This window comes from Physella acuta, unplaced genomic scaffold (genome assembly GCF_028476545.2).
Source record: "Physella acuta isolate Inbredline_101_S28 unplaced genomic scaffold, ASM2847654v3 ptg001200l, whole genome shotgun sequence".
Classification (NCBI taxonomy): Eukaryota; Metazoa; Mollusca; class Gastropoda; family Physidae; genus Physella; species Physella acuta.
This window is the reverse complement of record NW_026732717.1, coordinates 31648-51094: the sequence shown is the minus strand read 5'-3', so window position 1 is coordinate 51094 and position 19447 is coordinate 31648. Positions and strand designations below refer to the sequence as shown.

At 40.2% G+C, this 19447-nt stretch overlaps 1 protein-coding gene across 1 annotated transcript in view; it reads right to left on the bottom strand.

Moving 5' to 3' along the window:
* Positions 1 to 19447, bottom strand: part of LOC131957058 (uncharacterized) — a gene marked incomplete at its 3' end in the record, with an annotated part of 114247 nt that overhangs the window by 81729 nt on the left and 13071 nt on the right. The window contains exon 2 of the mRNA XM_059321759.1: positions 12766 to 13396. Coding sequence (XP_059177742.1) covers positions 12766 to 12850 — 85 coding nt within the window. The remainder of the gene's footprint in view (positions 1 to 12765; positions 13397 to 19447) is intronic.

The following is a 19447-nucleotide window of genomic DNA, read 5'->3' as shown; positions in this document are numbered from 1 at the left end:
GCACCGCACGAAACGGGCGGTAAGTACTCACGGTGCTGATGGGTGCACGGTCTTCAGGCCGCGCTGGGAGATGTCAAGACATGTCATTTGATTGTTAGATGACACCAGGCGATGCCACAATTTGTCATTTGATCGTTAGATGACACCGTGCGATGCCACATTTTGTCATTTGATCTTTAGATGACACCAGGCGATGCCACGATTTGTCATTTGATCGTTAGATGACACCAGGCGATGCCACAATTTGTCATTTGATCGTTAGATGACACCAGGCGATGCCACAGTTTGTCATTTGATCGTTAGATGACACCATGCGATGCCACAATTTGTCATTTGATCGTTAGATAACATTAGGCCATGCCACAATTTGTCATTTGTTCGTTAAATGATACCATGCGATGCCACCATTTGTCATTTGTTCGTTAGATGACACCATGCGATGACACAATTTGTCATTTGATCGTTAGATGACACAAGGCGATGCCAGAATTTGTCATTTGATCGTTAGATGACACCAGTCGATGACACAATTTGTCATTTGTTCGTTAGATGACACCAGGCGATGCCACCATTTGTCATTTGATCGTTAGATGACACCAGGCGATGCCAGAATTTGTCATTTGATCGTTAGATGACACCAGGCGATGACACAATTTGTCATTTGTTCGTTAGATGACACCATGCGATGCCACCATTTGTCATTTGATCGTTAGATGACACCATGCGATGCCACCATTTGTCATTTGATCGTTAGATGACACCATGCGATGCCACCATTTGTCATTTGATCTACAGACCATTCCTAATGCAACAACTTGTCATCTGACCAGCCGATCTCACTAGAGATGCCACAAGTCATTAGACGAATACACCACGTTAAAAGATGACATACCATGTCATTTGATCAGCAGATGACATCAGGCTTTTATCTGTATCTACCATCAGAACATTAAATCTCCGTTAATTAAAGTGACGTATTACGACTAATGGGAATCGATGTTTGCAATGTAAACGATCCCAAGATAAAGTTCACAATAACACTCTCAAAGTGGTCTCATCGGTGTTGAGGCAAGCGGATACTCCGGATAAAATAGTGCCGGGTTTCCCAGATTAATGCGCTGATTACAGCGAGCAAGGAAATCCATCCGCCGCGTCATACCTTTAGACCCTAATCCGCCGCACTAAACCGACGGCCTCACCCGAGACACGCACACCCCCTGATGGGATCGTAACCAACACCGGAAGCACTTTGAGGGATCGTCCGGCGGGCCAGGGACCGGCACGGCGTCGTCTGCTGTTGTACGTTGTTGTCGTGGTCGTGCTTTTTCATGTACGCTCGGGAGACTAATCCGTCTGAGATTTATTGTTGTGGGGGGGGGGGGGGGGGGGGGGGGCGATAGCATCATACAAGACAGGGTAGAGTTTGGGAGTGTAAGGATTAAATTCGTTGAGAATGGAGGGGGGGGGGATAAGTTCTGTAAGGGTTAAGGAAAACTGGGGGGGGGGGTGTCTGAGATTGATCGAAGTAGGATTATGGTATCTGAGCCATCTATGTAGAGAGGGGGGGGGGGGATATTTATTGTCAAAAGCGGAAAGCTAGGATTGTAGATGAAAAAATATTAGACTTGATATTTTTTTACAAAATGTATATAACCGTATCTACGTATCATACAGCACAATTTAAAGTAATGGTTTCTATAAGTCATTGGACAGGAAAAATAATCAAAATAATTAATTATTTAAAGTTAAATCTCTAGGAACATTAAAAAAATTAAATTTTTTACATTTTTTAAACGGTAATATAAGAAAAAAAAAATTAAACGGTAATATAAGAAAAAAAAATTTAAACGGTAATATAAGAAAAAAAAATTTAAACGGTAATATAAGAAAAAAAAATTTAAACGGTAATATAAAAAAAAAAAAAACTCTAATAGAGTAGCAGCCAGTCTTATTTCTATATATCCTGGAGACTCTAGCTACAGAACACCAGTTTTATTTTTTGCACGAGTATTTTCTTCTCAAAGTAATTTTTTCAAGTTTAAAAAACTCAGAAACTAAGTAATTTACTTTACAATTTATTTTTTACATTTCAGCCGCAATTAAATTTTAAGTGGGTCGTTCCATTAATTATTTAATGGCGCGTGATCGACCTATTATCAACCTTGCGCGTGCTGATTAAGCAGAATGTGATTGGTTGGAGGTTTTGTTTCAACTCACATCAGTTATATACTCGCTGTTCTGGTTTGGTGGAGAGTTGTGCGACTTAAAAACATTTCTGAGTTTAAAAAACATGTGTTTAAAACGTGGAACAGAATTATAATATCGCTACGGAGCTTAAATTATTTTTTTTTAAAATAGATGAATAGAATATGACGGAGTTAAGAAGTGCGTTTGCTTTTAAAAAGAGGAACAGAATTATGATAGCGCTAAGGAGCTTAAATATTTTTTAAAATAGAGGAATAGAATTATGACGGAGTTAAGGAGCTTAAACGTTTTTTTTAAAAGAGGAACATAATTATTATAGTGCTAAGGAGCTTAACATTTGTTAAAAAAGGAATAGCATTATGACGGAGTTTAAAAGGTGAATAGAGTTGAGTGTTTGCTTGACATCTATTTTGAATTGACCTGTATACATACAGTTATCCGTCAGAAATAAAACATATAAGCCTCAAATGAGCAAGTATATTGTCGGACGGACAGTGGTTAAATTATACATTTGTATACATTTTCTATGTAAATTCTATTTCGTTCTGGGGGGGGGGGGGGAGAGGTGGGGAATGTTGAGAGTGGCTAACGGTCTTCAGCCCCCCCCCCCCCCACATCCGAATAGATTCCAGAAAGAAACTCCGGTTGTTATTCCAACTCTTTGAATTGTAATTCACTTCATCACCGTTCGCTTACAAAAACTGCAGTGTTTTGTTTTGATATTGTTATTTCTTCTTCCGTTTCTTTTATTTTTTTTTGTTTCTCTGTTTTTGTTTTTGTTTCCAATCAAGACAGAGGCGAGAGAATTAGAATATGATTTCAGCGACCTGCATATCGCCCGGTATTTTCCCCCTCAATCATTTGGTTTTTACACGCCTCTGATGACACAGGGGTCAGGGTCCGACCCAGAGGTTCCCAAACTTTGATGTTCTCGGCCACTTTATTTCAAAACATCTTCACTGGGTCCTATATCTGGGCCACTTTATTTCAAAACATCTTCACTGGGTTCCATATCTGGGCCACTTTATTTCAAAACATCTTCACTGGGTCCTATATCTGGGCCACTTTATTTCAAAACATCTTCACTGGGTTCCATATCTGGGCCACTTTATTTCAAACCATCTTCACTGGGTTCCATATCTGGGCCACTTTATTTCAAAACATCTTCAATGGGTCCTATACCTGGGCCACTTTATTTCAAACCATCTTCACTGGGTCCTATATCTGGGCCACTTTATTTCAAACCATCTTCACTGGGTTCCATATCTGGGCCACTTTATTTCAAACCATCTTCACTGGGTCCTATATCTGGGCCACTTTATTTCAAAACATATTCACTGGGTCCTATATCTGGGCCACTTATTTCAAAACATCTTCACTGGGTCCTATATCTGGGCCACTTTATTTCAAACCATCTTCACTGGGTCCTATATCTGGGCCACTTTATTTCAAAACATCTTCACTGGGTCCTATATCTGGGCCACTTTATTTCAAACCATCTTCACTGGGTCCAATATTTGTGCCACTTTATTTCAAAACATCTTCAATGGGTCCCATATCTGGGCCACTTTATTTCAAAACATCTTCAATGGGTCCTATATCTGGGCCACTTTATTTCAAAACATCTTCACTGGGTCCTATATCTGGGCCACTTTATTTCAAACCATCTTCACTGGGTCCTATATCTGGGCCACTTTATTTCAAACCATCTTCACTGGGTTCCATATCTGGGCCACTTTATTTCAAACCATCTTCACTGGGTCCTATATCTGGGCCACTTTATTTCAAAACATATTCACTGGGTCCTATATCTGGGCCACTTATTTCAAAACATCTTCACTGGGTCCTATATCTGGGCCACTTTATTTCAAACCATCTTCACTGGGTCCTATATCTGGGCCACTTTATTTCAAAACATCTTCACTGGGTCCTATATCTGGGCCACTTTATTTCAAACCATCTTCACTGGGTCCAATATTTGTGCCACTTTATTTCAAAACATCTTCAATGGGTCCTATATCTGGGCAACTTTATTTCAAAACATCTTCACTGGGTCCTATATCTGGGCCACTTTATTTCAAACCATCTTCACTGGGTCCTATATCTGGGCCACTTTATTTCAAAACATCTTCACTGGGTCCTATATCTGGGCCACTTTATTTCAAAACATCTTCAATGGGTCCTATATCTGGGCCACTTTATTTCAAAACATCTTCAATGGGTCCTATATCTGGGCCACTTTATTTCAAAACATCTTCACTGGGTCCTATATCTGGGCCACTTTATTTCAAACCATCTTCACTGGGTCCTATATCTGGGCCACTTTATTTCAAAACATCTTCAATGGGTCCAATATCTCGGCCACTTTATTTCAAAACATCTTCAATGGGTCCTATATCTGGGCCACTTTATTTCAAAACATCTTCAATGGGTCCTATATCTGGGCCACTTTATTTCAAACCATCTTCAATGGGTCCCATATCTGGGCCACTTTATTTCAAAACATCTTCAATGGGTCCAATATCTCGGCCACTTTATTTCAAAACATCTTCAATGGGTCCTATATCTGGGCCACTTTATTTCAAAACATATTCACTGGGTCCTATATCTGGGCCACTTTATTTCAAAACATCTTCACTGGGTCCTATATCTGGGCCACTTTATTTCAAAACATCTTCAATGGGTCCAATATCTCGGCCACTTTATTTCAAAACATCTTCAATGGGTCCTATATCTGGGCCACTTTATTTCAAAACATCTTCACTGGGTCCTATATCTGGGCCACTTTATTTCAAAACATCTTCAATGGGTCCAATATCTCGGCCACTTTATTTCAAAACATCTTCACTGGGTCCTATATCTGGGCCACTTTATTTCAAAACATCTTCACTGGGTCCAATATCTGGGCCACTTTATTTCAAAACATCTCAATGGCGCATAACAAGCTGACACGTATACTTAATTGTGCTGGAGGGGATCCCTTCAAACACTAAAATTAAGAACGAAGAAGAAGAAAAAAACGTCTTCACATCTCCCATACAACATGAAACGAAAATCAGGAAATTGTAATTGTATCCTGAGTGCCTTCTTCCGATATCAAGGGTAACTAATGTTCTACAGATGTGCTAATGTAGCAGGCTTGGTATTACTGTGTTAATGTAGCAGGCTTGGTATTGCTGTGCTAATGTAGCAGGCTTGGTATTGTGTTAATGTAGCAGGCTTGGTATTGCTGTGTTAATGTAGCAGGCTTGGTATTGATGTGCTAATGTAGCAGGCTTGGTATTGCTGTGCTAATGTAGCAGGCGGCTTGGTATTGCTGTGGTAATGTAGCAGGCTTGGTATTGTTGTGCTAATGTAGCAGGCTTGGTATTGTTGTGCTAATGTAGCAGGCTTGGTATTGCTGTGCTAATGTAGCAGGCGGCTTGGTATTGCTGTGGTAATGTAGCAGGCTTGGTATTGCTGTGCTAATGTAGCAGGCTTGGTATTGCTGTGCTAATGTAGCAGGCGGCTTGGTATTGCTGTGGTAATGTAGCAGGCTTGGTATTGCTGTGCTAATGTAGCAGGCTTGGTATTGCTGTGCTAATGTAGCAGGCTTGGTATTGCTGTGCTAATGTAGCAGGCTTGGTATTGCTGTGTTAATGTAGCAGGCTTGGTATTGCTGTACTAATGTAGCAGTCCTTGGTATTGCTGTGCTAATGTAGCAGGCTTGGTATTGCTGTACTAATGTAGCAGGCGGCTTGGTATTGCTGTGGTAATGTAGCAGGCTTGGTATTGCTGTGGTAATGTAACAGGCTTGGTATTGCTGTGCTAATGTAGCAGGCTTGGTATTGTTGTGCTAATGTAGCAGGCTTGGTATTGTTGTGCTAATGTAGCAGGCTTGGTATTGCTGTGCTTATGTAGCAGGCTTGGTATTGCTGTGCTAATGTAGCAGGCTTGGTATTGCTGTGCTAATGTAGCAGGCTTGGTATTGTTGTGCTAATGTAGCAGGCTTGGTATTGCTGTGCTAATGTAGCAGGCTTGGTATTGCTGTGCTAATGTAGCAGGCTTGGTATTGCTGTGGTAATGTAGCAGGCTTGGTATTGCTGTGCTAATGTAGCAGTCTTGGTATTGCTGTGCTAACGTGGGATTCCTGTTATTCCTGTGTTAATGTGTTTCATCTACATAAGCGACGTATTAGACACCAAGTTAGAGGAAGTTAATTAGGTGTAATTAAGTCAGTGATGTGGAGGTTAATTACGTGTAATTACTTAAGTCAGCGATACGGGCACCTGAGCTGTACCTGGAGTCAGCCACGATATAGGCGTCAGTGGCGTCATTGGCGTCACAGTGTGATGTCTGTTGTTCTGTTCTTTGTGTTTTTCTGTGTTCATCTTTCACGCGCTAATCTCTTTGTCTGTCACGCGCTAATGTGTTGATCTGTCACCTCCTTATGTGTTGGTATTTTATGCTAATAACTTTGAGACGGTTAGAAACAGCAATACAAAATATAAATTATTATCGAGTTTGTAACACTAATATCATTAAACTACTGGCATGAGGTAGCACAAAGTGGTGGTGCGACAGAAATAAATAGTACATGTACGTGTGTACATGACCAGTAGTGTACACATCACATGTCATCCCCACCCTTCCTGCTTGTGTACTGGGTTGATATTTTTGTTTCTTCACGTATCACATAGATAAACACAATGTTAAATGTTACGTAACGTGATTTTATTTCATTCAGCATGGAGCAAACTGACAAGGGAAAGTCTGACATCGTAACAGTTCTGACCGTAGATGACCATGGTTGAGCTTTCTTTAGTCATGACACACTGCCCAACGATAGGTTTTGACCCTAACAGACCTCAGACCTAGCCCATGTGAGTTTCGTTTGACGATAACCCACTGTACACCAAACACAAGGGTCGACGTCAGTGACATTTGGGTGGCTTAAGTGACCTCGTTCTGACCCTAACTGGCCACATTATTGGTCTAAGTGAGTTTTCATCAGTGGCTTTGCACTGAACAACATCTTTTGACCCTAACTGACCAGAGACTTGACCCACGTAAGTTTCATTCAGCCAAAGTGCACTGACCACCAACATCTTTTGACCGTAACTGACCCCAAACTTGACCCAAGTGAGTTTTATTCAGCCAAAGTGCACTGACCGACAACAACCTATGACCTCGATGACCAGTCTCTTCCCATTACCCAAAACATTTTTAACCCTAAATGACCTTAATCTTGACACAGTTGAGTTTTATTCAGTCATGACACACTGACCCTAACAATATGTGACCTAGCTCTAGACTTGGTTAAACTGACCCTTACAGTTTGAACCCTAACTGACCATATGTCTGGCACAGGTCAGGTTTATTAGGTCACGACAACAATTGTTTACCTTGATGACCTGTTTACATTCAAGTGATAGAAGACAGTTATGGGAGGGGACACATGTACTATTGACTTATTAAGCAATTTAGTAGGTAAGAAAAAAAGACATACGTACTTGCTGAATGGGACAGAGGATATAAGGTTCGGGTTTTAGTTTACGGTTTACGACTTATATTTAATCAACTGTACTGCACTGTGCACTCTGATATTTTAATTATTTAATGTTGATATCGTTAAACTACCGTACCTCGCTGACTTAACTTAGATATGGTAACATAGATGCGATAGTACCATCAGTCATGTGTTTTTTTACTACATCATTGTAATCTGATGTAGTACAACGACCTTGTAGCATAGACTTGTAGCATATCACCACTTTCCCCATCATAGCATATCACCACTTTCCCCATCATAGCATATCACCTTTTCCCCATCATAGCATATCACCACTTGTCCCCATCATAGCATATCACCACATTCTCCCATCATGGCATATCACCACTTTCCCCATCATAGCATATCACCACTTTCCCCATCATAGCATATCACCACTTCCCCCATCATGGCATATCACCACTTTCCCCATCATAGCATATCACCACTTTCCTCATCATAGCATATCACCACTTTCCCCATCATAGCATATCACCACTTCCCCCATCATAGCATATCACCACTTTCCTCATCATAGCATATCACCACTTTCCCCATCATAGCATATCACCACTTCCCCCATCATAGCATATCACCACTTTCCCCATCATAGCATATCACCACTTTCCCCATCATAGCATATCACCACTTTCCCCATCATAGCATATCACCACTTCCCCCATCATAGCATATCACCACTTTCCCCATCATAGCATATCACCACTTTCCCCATCATAGCATATCCCCTTTTCCCCATCATAGCATATCACCACTTTCCCCATCAAAGAATATCACCACTTTCCCCATCATAGCATATCACCTTTTCCCCATCATAGCATATCACCACTTCCCTCATCATAGCATATCACCACTTCCCCCATAATAGCATATCACCACTTTCCCCATCATAGCATATCACCACTTCCCCCATCATAGCATATCACCACTTTACCCCATCATAGCATATCACCACTTGTCCCCATCATAGCATATCACCACTTTTCCACATCGTCCCCAGCTGACCAGCATATGTCCAAATTATTTAACAAAGCCACGACATATAACATATAACATTCAACTAGATAATTGCCTTGTCCTGTCTGGTCCCAATTAGTTTACACGGCCAGGTCATATTTCACTAAGAATATATTTGACCTCGCTGACCTGTAAAAATCCAGATGACCAGGCATTAATGTGACAGTTAACAATGTGTTATGTAACTCAATCTATCAAGGTGAAATGTCAACTGTTGACTGTTTGATTACCAGTATGAGCTAGTACATATGGCGTACTAACAAACAATAACCTCTGATCCCGATGTTCAGCCTTAGCCCAGAAACCAAAACAACGTTGACCCTAAATGAGTTGAGTTAAATGATGTAGCGCTGACCAACATCAATGTTTGAACTGCGATGGTCAGTCTTGGCCCGGTAACCAAAACATATTTGACCCGAACTGACCACAATCTTGGCCCAGGTGAGTTTTATTCGGTCATGACGCACTGACCAACAGCCTTCAAACCCAGACTTGGTCCAGTGACCAAAACAACTTTGACCCTAACTGACCATAATCTTGGTAGGGTGAGTTGTATTCGGTCATGACGCACTGACCAACAGCCTTTGAGCCCAGATGACCAAAGTGTTGGTCAAGGTGAACTTGGTTAAATCTTGACCCAGAGAATAGCAACACCGTATGACATAGGTGGCATGTCTTGGGTTAAGTGATCAAACTCTGGCTTGACTGATCACTGTCCTGAGCAATGTGAAAAACTGTTCTGTCCATTATTTGAACACATAATACAAACACGCATAGTGATTTGGTACATACAAACAATAAAAGTTGAAGATTAACGCGGGGCGTAGTCAGGGTTTAGTGACAGGAAGAGTGGCGGGTGAGTATATATATATATATATATATATATATATATATATATATATATATATATATATATATATATATATATATATATATATATATATATATATATAGACGATGTGAAGAATGAACGCTGAAGCATTGTAGCACCATAATTGACAAAATACAGGAACCGGTGAAAGAAAGCGCTGTGTACATTTCTTCTAAATCCCGTCCCCCACATCCCATCCCCCCCCCCATAGATTGAGGCTGGGGACGGTGATAATGCCGGAGACAGACATACATCAGACTTCCAAAGATGGACGCTCAACCATAATAACTTCACGGCTATTTTTAGCCCGCGCAGCGCCTCGCGTCTCATTACGGGAACTAATTGTGCATCGACGTGACCTTGAACTTTGCCTTCAGAGATGTCGAAAAAGCTCGAGAAAAAAAATATCGTGCATCAAACGCTATCTGATGTGATAAGATAGCCCTATTTTTTTCTCTTATTTTTTTGTTTACTTCCTGTGAAAGATTAGCCGTGTTTGCTGCTTGCAATATTTTAAATACAAACTTGAATGACAGACATTGGATGACAAAAGATGACGTCATGAGCCTTTCGTCTTCTGGCCAGTGGATCCATTTGCTCCGTGAAAAGATCTGCTGCTGGCGTGTTTTTGTTTTGTTGCTTCGCGGATTTGGAAAGAATGATTCGCGCGGGAGAAATAAATATGTTTTGATGGAATATTTAAGGTATGGTTTGTGTTTGTGAGGTCTGCGTTTGTCTGCTTGTGACGTCAATGAGGTTTGTGTTTGAGATCGGAGGTTTGTGTTTGTGTGGTTGTGACGTTTGTGATTTTTCAATTTTTTAAAACTGTCGAGTGTACCTAGACATCAAATATTAAATTATCAGACCGTATTATTTCAATGTAATCTCAATATCAAAATCCTAAAGATTCGATCAGTTTACTTAAAGAAAGAATATTTAGTGATTGATTTTTGCTTAGGGGAATAATATGAAATAAGATATAATTATATGAATTAAGATATACTAATAAGAAATAAGATATAATAATATGACATAAAATATAATAGTATGAAATAAGATATAATTATATGAATTAAGATATACTAATAAGAAATAAGATATAATAATATGACATAAAATATAATAATATGAAATAAGATATAATTATATGAATTAAGATATACTAATAAGAAATAAGATATAATAATATGACATAAAATATAATAATATGAAATAAGATATAATAATATGAAGTAAGATATAATAATATGAAGTAAGATATAATTATATAAAATAAGATATAATAATCTGAAATATGATATTATAATATGAAATAATATATAATATGAAATAAGAAATAATAATATGAAATAAGATATAATAATATGAAATAAAATATGATAATATGAAATAAGATATAATAATATGAAATAAGATGTGTGCCAGAGTAAACACAATATCCGTTTACAAAAAGTTTTAAGAAAACAATGGTTGTCTACAGAGTCCAATGCAAACGAAGAATTGATAGAGTTGATTTTCGGCAACTTTACATTCACCGGAGACAGCCGGAAGACAGAAATTAAGAAAAAAGGAAAGTTAACATTTATCCAGGAGGTGGGAGGTAAATCCGATTGTTCACAGGAAGTAAATGGGGATGTAGGACGGGGAGGGGGGGGTGTCTAGGTGGGCGACTGGAAGGAGTTGGACAATTTAGAAAGGGGAGGGTCATCTGGGTGAGTGGACATAGGTTGTAAGAGTGGACATATGGGAGTAGGTTGTAAGACTAGACCTATGGGAGTAGGTTGTAATAGTGGACATATGGGCGTAGGTTGTAAGAGTGGATATATGGGAGTAGGTTGTAAGAATGAATATATGGGAGTAGGTTGTAAGAATGAATATATGGGAGTAGGTTGTCAGATTGAACATATGGGAGTAGGTTGTAAGAGTGGACATATGGGAGTAGGTTGTAAGAGTGGACATATGGGAGTAGGTTGTAAGAGTGGACATGGGAGTAGGTTGTAAGAGTGGACATATGGGAGTAGGTTGTAAGGGTGGACATTTGTGAGTAGGTTGTAAGAGTGGACATTTGTAAGTAGGTTGTAAGAGTGAACATACGGGAGTAGGTTGTAAGAGTGGACATATGGCAGTAGGTTGTAAGAATGGACATGGAAGTAGGTTGTAATCTACAACATTTTGTTAATATATCTTCTACTTGAATTCCATTGAAGATGTACTAATCTCGCTGTTCGACACAGTCAAAGACTGATGGAATCTGAACCAAAATACTGCCAGATATTCCAGGGCAAGCCCGCGGCACGGTGTGGAGTAATCAACTTTGTAATCAGTAGCGTAACACGCCCCCTCTTAACCTAATTACCCCCTCTCTTGTAAGCTAAATAACAATCTCCTCCCCCGCTGGGGTCGAGGTTTTGATTTTTCACTTTCAGCTGAGCAGACGAGAGTTCTAACTATGCAGACGTGAATAATGAGCTGACTTAAGGTAGAGAGGCGGTGAGGGTAGTGCTGGGGTCAGATTTGGTAGAGAGTAGGTGCCACATAGTATGTGAAATTTGAGGAGTTGGGGGAGGGATACACATTTACTACTAGAAACTTTAAATAGCGTACCAATACTTTGGTACTATCTGTCACCAATTCAAAAATAAGGTTGGGTAGAATCACTGTCTCTGTGTGTGCGTGTGAGGGGGGGGGGGGGAGTGTAAGGTGGGGTAGAATCTGTATGGGATGATTTTGGGATAGAATACCTGTGTGGGGGGGGGGGGTGAGGTGGGGTAGAATCTGTGTGGGGGTGATCTTGGGATAGAATACCTGTGTGTGGGGGGTGAGGTAGGGTAGAATCTGTGTGTCTGTGCGGAGAGGGAGGTGAGAAAGGGTAGAATCTGTGTTTGTATGTGTGTGGAGGTGATATTGGAATCTGTGTGTACAGGGAGGGGATGTACGGTGGGTGTAGAATATGTGTGTGTGGGGGGTGATATTGGCTTAGAATATCTGTGTGTGGGGGGTGAGGTGGGGTAGAATCTGTGTGTGTGTGTGTGCATGGGGGTGGGGGTGAGACAGGGTAGAATCTGTGTATGTGCGGGGGGGGGGGGGATGGCTGAGGTAGAGTAGAATCTGAAAATGAACTCACCCGTTGCCATGGTACAGACGGCCAGTATCAGAAATATCCAGGTCACCCGGCTGGGCACTGCGAGAAGGTCCAAACATTCAGCCATTCCGAGGGTGCCGGTACGTGGGGGGACACATCGTGGTCCTGTCGTCTGGGTGCCGGGGTTCTACTCTCTGGTGTAGGGGTCTTCTGGGGTGTAGGGATCTTGTCTTCTGGGGTGTAGGGGTGCTTTCTTCTGGGGGGTGTAGGGGTCCTGTCTTCTGGGGTGTAGGGGTTTTGTCTTCTGGGGTGTAGGGGTGCTTTCTTCTGGAGTGTAGGGGTCTTGTCTTCTGGGGTGTAGGGGTGCTTTCTTCTGGAGTGTTGGGGTGTTGTCCTAGGGGTGCCGGGGTCCTGTCTTCCGGGGTGTAAGGGCCCTGTCTTCTGGGGTGCTGGTGGTACTGCCGTTTGGGGAGCCGGGGGTTTCTGTGCTCAGGGACGCTTGGGGTCCCCTTGTGGCACTTTAGTTTGTGTGGTCCTATTGTCTTGCGGTTCTTTGATGTGATGGAGGGAAACGCCTTTGTCGTGGTGAAGTAGAGTTGCTGTAGACACTCTAAGCTTTTGGTGTGATGTGAAGGGTTTACTCTTTGGTGAGGCAGAGAGGTTGACTGAGATTCTAGAGAGAGAGAGAGAGACAAAAGTTACACGGTTACTGATTGATGAAATTTAGAGTTTTAGTGTCTAAAGTTTTCGTTATTCTAGTTTTCTCGCCTGTTCAACTTCCTATTGAGTTTTTAGTATTGAAAACAAAAACAATGAAAAAACACCATCGTAAGTTGTCTGTCTGCCTTGTTGGGCTGTGTCAGTTGTTGTCTGTCTTGTTGGGCTGTGTCAGTTGTTGTCTGTCTGTCTTGTTGGGCTGTGTCAGTTGTTGTCGGTCTGTCTTGTTGGGCTGTGTCAGTTGTTGTCTGGCTTGTTGGGCTGTGTCAGTTGTTGTCTGTCTGTCTTGTTGGGCTGTGTCAGTTGTTGTCTGTCTTGTTGGGCTGTGTCAGTTGTTGTCTGTCTGTCTTATGGGCTGTGTCAGTTGTTGTCTGTCTTGTTGGGCTGTGTCAGTAGTCTGTCTTGTTGGGCTGTGTCAGTTGTTGTCTGTCTGTCTTGTTGGGCTGTGTCAGTTGTTGTCTGTCTTGTTGGGCTGTGTCAGTTGTTGTCTGTCTGTCTTGTTGGGCTGTGTCAGTTGTCTGTCTGTCTTGTTGGGCTGTGTCAGTTGTTGTCTGTCTGTCTTGTTGGACTGTGTCAGTTGTTGTCTGTCGTGTTGGGCTGTGTCAGTTGTTGTCTGTCTGTCTTGTTGGGCAGTGTCAGTTGTTGTCGGTCTGTCTTGTTGGGCTGTGTCAGTTGTTGTCTGGCTTGTTGGGCTGTGTCAGTTGTTGTCTGTCTGTCTTGTTGGGCTGTGTCAGTTGTTGTCTGTCTGTCTTGTTGGGCTGTGTCACTTGTTGTCTGTCTGTCTTGTTAGGCTGTGTCAGTTGTTGTCTGTCTGTCTTGTTGGACTGTGTCAGTTGTTGTCTGTCGTGTTGGGCTGTGTCAGTTGTTGTCGGTCTGTCTTGTTGGGCTGTGTCAGTTGTTGTCTGTCGTGTTGGGCTGTGTCAGTTGTTGTCTGTCTGTCTTGTTGGGCTGTGTCAGTTGTTGTCTGTCTTGTTAAGCTGTGTCAGTTGTTGTCTGTCTGTCTTGTTGGGCTGTGTCAGTTGTTGTCTGTCTTGTTAAGCTGTGTCAGTTGTTGTCTGTCTGTCTTGTTGGGCTGTGTCAGTTGTTGTCTGTCTGTCTTGTTGGGCTGTGTCAGTTGTTGTCTGTCTTGTTAAGCTGTGTCAGTTGTTGTCTGTCTTGTTGGGCTGTGTCAAGTGTCTGTCTTGTTGGGCTGTGTCAATTGTTATCTGTCTGTCTTGTTGGGCTTTGTCAGTTGTTGTCTGTCTTGTTGGGCTGTGTCAGTTGTTGTCTGTCTGTCTTGTTGGGCTGTGTCAGTTATTGTCTGTCTTGTTGGGCTGTGTCAATTGTTATCTGTCTGTCTTGTTGGGCTTTGTCAGTTGTTGTCTGTCTTGTTGGACTGTGTTAGTTGTCTGTCTTGTTGGGCTATGTCATTTGTCTGTCTTGTTGGGCTATGTCATTTGTCTGTCTTGTTGGGCTCTGTGTGTGTTGAAGTCTTTCTGTTAGGGGTTGTGTGCTGCTGAATCAAATAGAGTTTCCAGTGAAATCCCGCAGCTTCTAATATTGATTTTAAATGATATTTTAAAAGTATTCAATGATCTTCCTGGTTTTCTTGTTACTATTGTATTTCTATGTATTTTTAACGACCTTTGGGAAATCCCCGTAAATACATTCTAAACAACCAATCAAAACCTTTTATAACTAAGACACATTAACCTTCAACGTAAAACAATTCCAACCATATTTAAACATATAATTGTTACGAAACAATGATGAAGTACATTATGTAAAGGATTATTTAATTATATATATATATATATATATATATATATATATATAAATATATATATATATATATATATATATATATATATATATATATATATATATATAAATATATATATATATATAATACGTTAGAACTAAATGTCCATCTAGCAATATTTAAACTTTGTGTCAAAAAGATAATGTAAGAATCCACAGGTAGTTGTTTTCTTTAGTGGCGTAGCGAGGGGGGGGGGGGGGGGCAGGGTGGGGGATGCGGACCGCACCGGGTGACACCACTTAAGGGTGACACCAAGGCAAAAAATAGCAAAATATATAGAGAAAAATGAAAATTACACTTAATTAAGTGATTAATTCGAATGTTAAAAAGTCTTTTAAGAGCAAATTCGAAAGTTTGAGAGGGGGAATGCAAATCGAAAATAGGAAGTTTGTTCCCGGGCGCCGGGAAGGGTCGCTACGCCTCTGGGGGGTGACACCAGTGCCGCACCGGGTGACACCCGACCTCGCTACGCCACTGATTTTCTTTAATGGTATGCGTAATGGTTTGATCAATTTTAATACCAATAATAATAGCCGTAATAATATAATTATTATAATTATTTTTATAGTTATTATAAAATGTTATTTTTATTTGCTTTATTTTGCAAGTTGTAGACAGATTGTAAAAAAATAAAATTCATTTAAAAACAAATAAAAACATAAATTACAAAAAAAATTAATAGGATTTTGTTGTAACCCAATTTATGAGGCAATAGAATATTTCATGATTAGATCGTATAATTAGATTGGGGAGATAATTGCATACTTTGGCGCCTGAGCATGCAAAGCTGTCTTTGGAGAGAATAAATGTATTTGAAATGGATCCTTGCTCCCTAAATGTTTTATGTCAAGATCTTTAGTAAGATCAAAGAAAAATGTATATTTAACTGTCTTCTAGGGCATTTGAAATGTGTTATTATATTAGTTGTTTCAAATAATCGTTTATTAAGTTTTTAAAAACGAGTTGTCGTTTGTATTTGTTTCGCTAATGTGTGTGTTTAGAGAGGTAGCAACATTTAATTAGCCCGTCTGTGACGCTTAACTAAAAATAAACCGAAATTACTCGATCATTGGGAGAAATCAATTCCGCTAGAGGGCGTGGGAAAGTTCATAAGTGATGTCAAAAATGACGGAAGGTTAATTATAGAGTAAGATAAATTCACTCTGTAACGAGTTTTATTTAAATACTCCAGTAAAGGAATGTTCGCTAGTTTAGGACGAGAGGGTTCGTTCAAAGGATGTAAGATAGAAGTTTCCAGTTAATGTAGGGTTCGCTCGTGTGAGATAAGAAGTTTCCAGTTAATGTAGGGTTCGTTCGTTAGGATTAGAAATTTCCAGTTAAAGTAGGGTTCGTTCGTTAGGATTAGAAATTTCCAGTTAATGTAGGGTTCGTTCGTTAGGATTAGAAGTCTTGTAAAAAGAGGGTTCGCTCGTGTAAGATTAGAGGTTTCCAGTTAATGTAAGGTTCGCTTGTGTGAGATTTGAAGTCTTGTAAAAATAAGAAGGTTCGCTTGTAAGAATAAAAACCTTGTTAAAAGAAAAATCGCTTGTGTTAGATTATTAAAAGCCTCGTGAAAAGATGTCGTAAAACAGGGTCGCTTGCATAAGATAAAGACTCGCAAAAAGAAGATTCGCTTGCATATGATAAAGACTCGAAAAAAGAAGGTTCGCTAACGTAAGATTAACTCGAAAAGTCGTGGTTTTTGTTGCTTGTCAACTTTTACAGTGCTCAGGAGCTGTAATTGATTATGTTACAGTGGTATGGGAGCTGTAATTTATTATGTTACAGTGGTATGGGAGCTGTAATTAGGTATGCGTAGTGCTTCACGAGCCGTAATATTATACTAGCAGTGGTATACAAGCTGTAAGCGGTGCTTTGAGAGACGAGTATTGATATCACTCCTCTTCTAACCGGATTATTATTTATTTTAAATTCTACCCCTCCACCATGCCATTTCCCAACCGTTTTTATCAATCGTCGCTCACCCTTCAACTGCCATCTAAAGCTCGCTCAACAGCGGATGAGCTGACACTCATCGAGTCACAGAATGGTGCTTACAACAAGAGCCACACAACCCCCCCCCCCCCCCCCGTCATAGAATGTTGCATACAACAAGCGCCACACAACACTCCCACCCCCCCCCCCCCCTAAACAGCGCCCGATTAGGATAATAGCACGTCTCCATTTCCCTGCCGGCCTCATCTCTGCCGGTTAGACAATGCCGGTCTCATCTCTGCCGGTTAGACAAAAAAAAAAAATCTATTAACGTGCTCCTCACAAGGGACAGAGCGGTATAAAAAGTGGCCGACATCTATTTATTTTATTATTAGATTTGTTTCCTTGATTAGAGCCTCGCTTCTTTGAAAGTATGACAGAGTAAAGGTAATTAAATAGCGTCAAATATAGATTTGAAAGTATGACAGAGTAAAGGTAATTAAATAGCGTCAAATAGAGATTTGAAAGTATGACAGAGTTAAGGTAATTAAATAGCGTCAAATATAGATTTGAAAGTATGACAGAGTTAAGGTAATTAAATAGCGTCAAATATACATTTGAAAGTATGACAGAGTAAAGGTAATTTAATAGCGTCAAATATAGATTTGGGTTAAAATGCTGCTCGTTCTCAGTTTATGATAGGCGTCTGTGACGATGTATATAAAACTTGTCTTGTGACGTTGGTGTAAAACTTGTGACGTTGGTGTAAAACTTGTGACGTTGGTGTAAACCTTGTGACGTTGGTGTAAAACTTGTGACGTTGGTGTAAAACTTGTGACGTTGGTGTATAAAACTTGTCTTGTGACGTTGGTGTAAAACTTGTGACGTTGGTGTATAAAACTTGTCTTGTGACGTTGGTGTATAAAACTTGTCTGTGACGTTGGTGTATAAAACTTGTCTTGTGACGTTGGTGTATAAAACCTGTCTTGTGACGTTGGTGTATAAAACTTGTCTTGTCTGTGACGTTGGTGTATAAAACTTGTCTTGTGACGTTGGTGTATAAAACTTGTCTTGTGACGTTGGTGTTAAAAACTTGTGACGTTGGTGTATAAAACTTGTCTTGTCTGTGAAGTTGGTGTATAAAACTTGTCTGTGACGTTGGTGTATAAAACTTGTCTTGTGACGTTGGTTTATAAAACTTGTCTTGTGACGTTGGTGTATAAAACTTGTCTTGTCTTGTGACGTTGGTGTATAAAACTTGTCTTGTGACGTTGTATAAAAGTTGTCTGTGACGTTGGTGTATAAAACTTGTCTAGTCTTGTGACGTTGGTGTATAAAACTTGTCTTGTGACGTTGGTGTATAAAACTTGAGACGTTGGTGTATAAAATTTGTCTTGTGACGTTGGTGTTTAAAATTTGTGACGTTGGTGTATAAAACTTGTCTGTGACGTTGGTGTATAAAACTTGTGACGTTGGTGTATAAAACTTGTCCGTGACGTTGGTGTATAAAACTTGTCTTGTGACGTTGGTGTATAAAACTTGTCTTGTGACGTTGGTGTATAAAACTGTCTGTGACGTTGGTGTATAAAACTTGTCTTGTGACGTTGGTGTATAAAACTTGTGACGTTGGTGTATAAAACTTGTCTTGTGACGTTGGTGTATAAAATTTGTGACGTTGGTGTATAAAACTTGTCAGTGACGTTGGTGTATAAAATTTGTCTTGTGACGTTGGTGTATAAAACTTGTCAGTGACGTTGGTGTATAAAACTTGTCTATGACGTTGGTGTATAAAACTTGTCAGTGACGTTGGTGTATAAAACTTGTCTTGTGACGTTGGTGTATAAAACATGTGACGTTGGTGTATAAAACTTGTCAGTGACGTTGGTGTATACAACTTGTCTTGTGACGTTGGTGTATAAAACATGTCTTGTGACGTTGGTGTATAAAACTTGTCTTGTGACGTTGGTGTATAAAACTTGTCTTGTGACGTTGGTGTATAAAACTTGTCTTGTGACGTTGGTGTATAAAACTTGTCTGTGACGTTGGTGTATAAAACTTGTCTTGTGACGTTGGTGTATAAAACTTGTCTTGTGACGTTGGTGTATAAAACTTGTGACGTTGGTGTATAAAACTTGTGACGTTGGTGTTTAAAATTTGTGACGTTGGTGTATAAAACTTGTCTGTGACGTTGGTGTATAAAACTTGTGACGTTGGTGTATAAAACTTGTCCGTGACGTTGGTGTATAAAACTTGTCTTGTGACGTTGGTGTA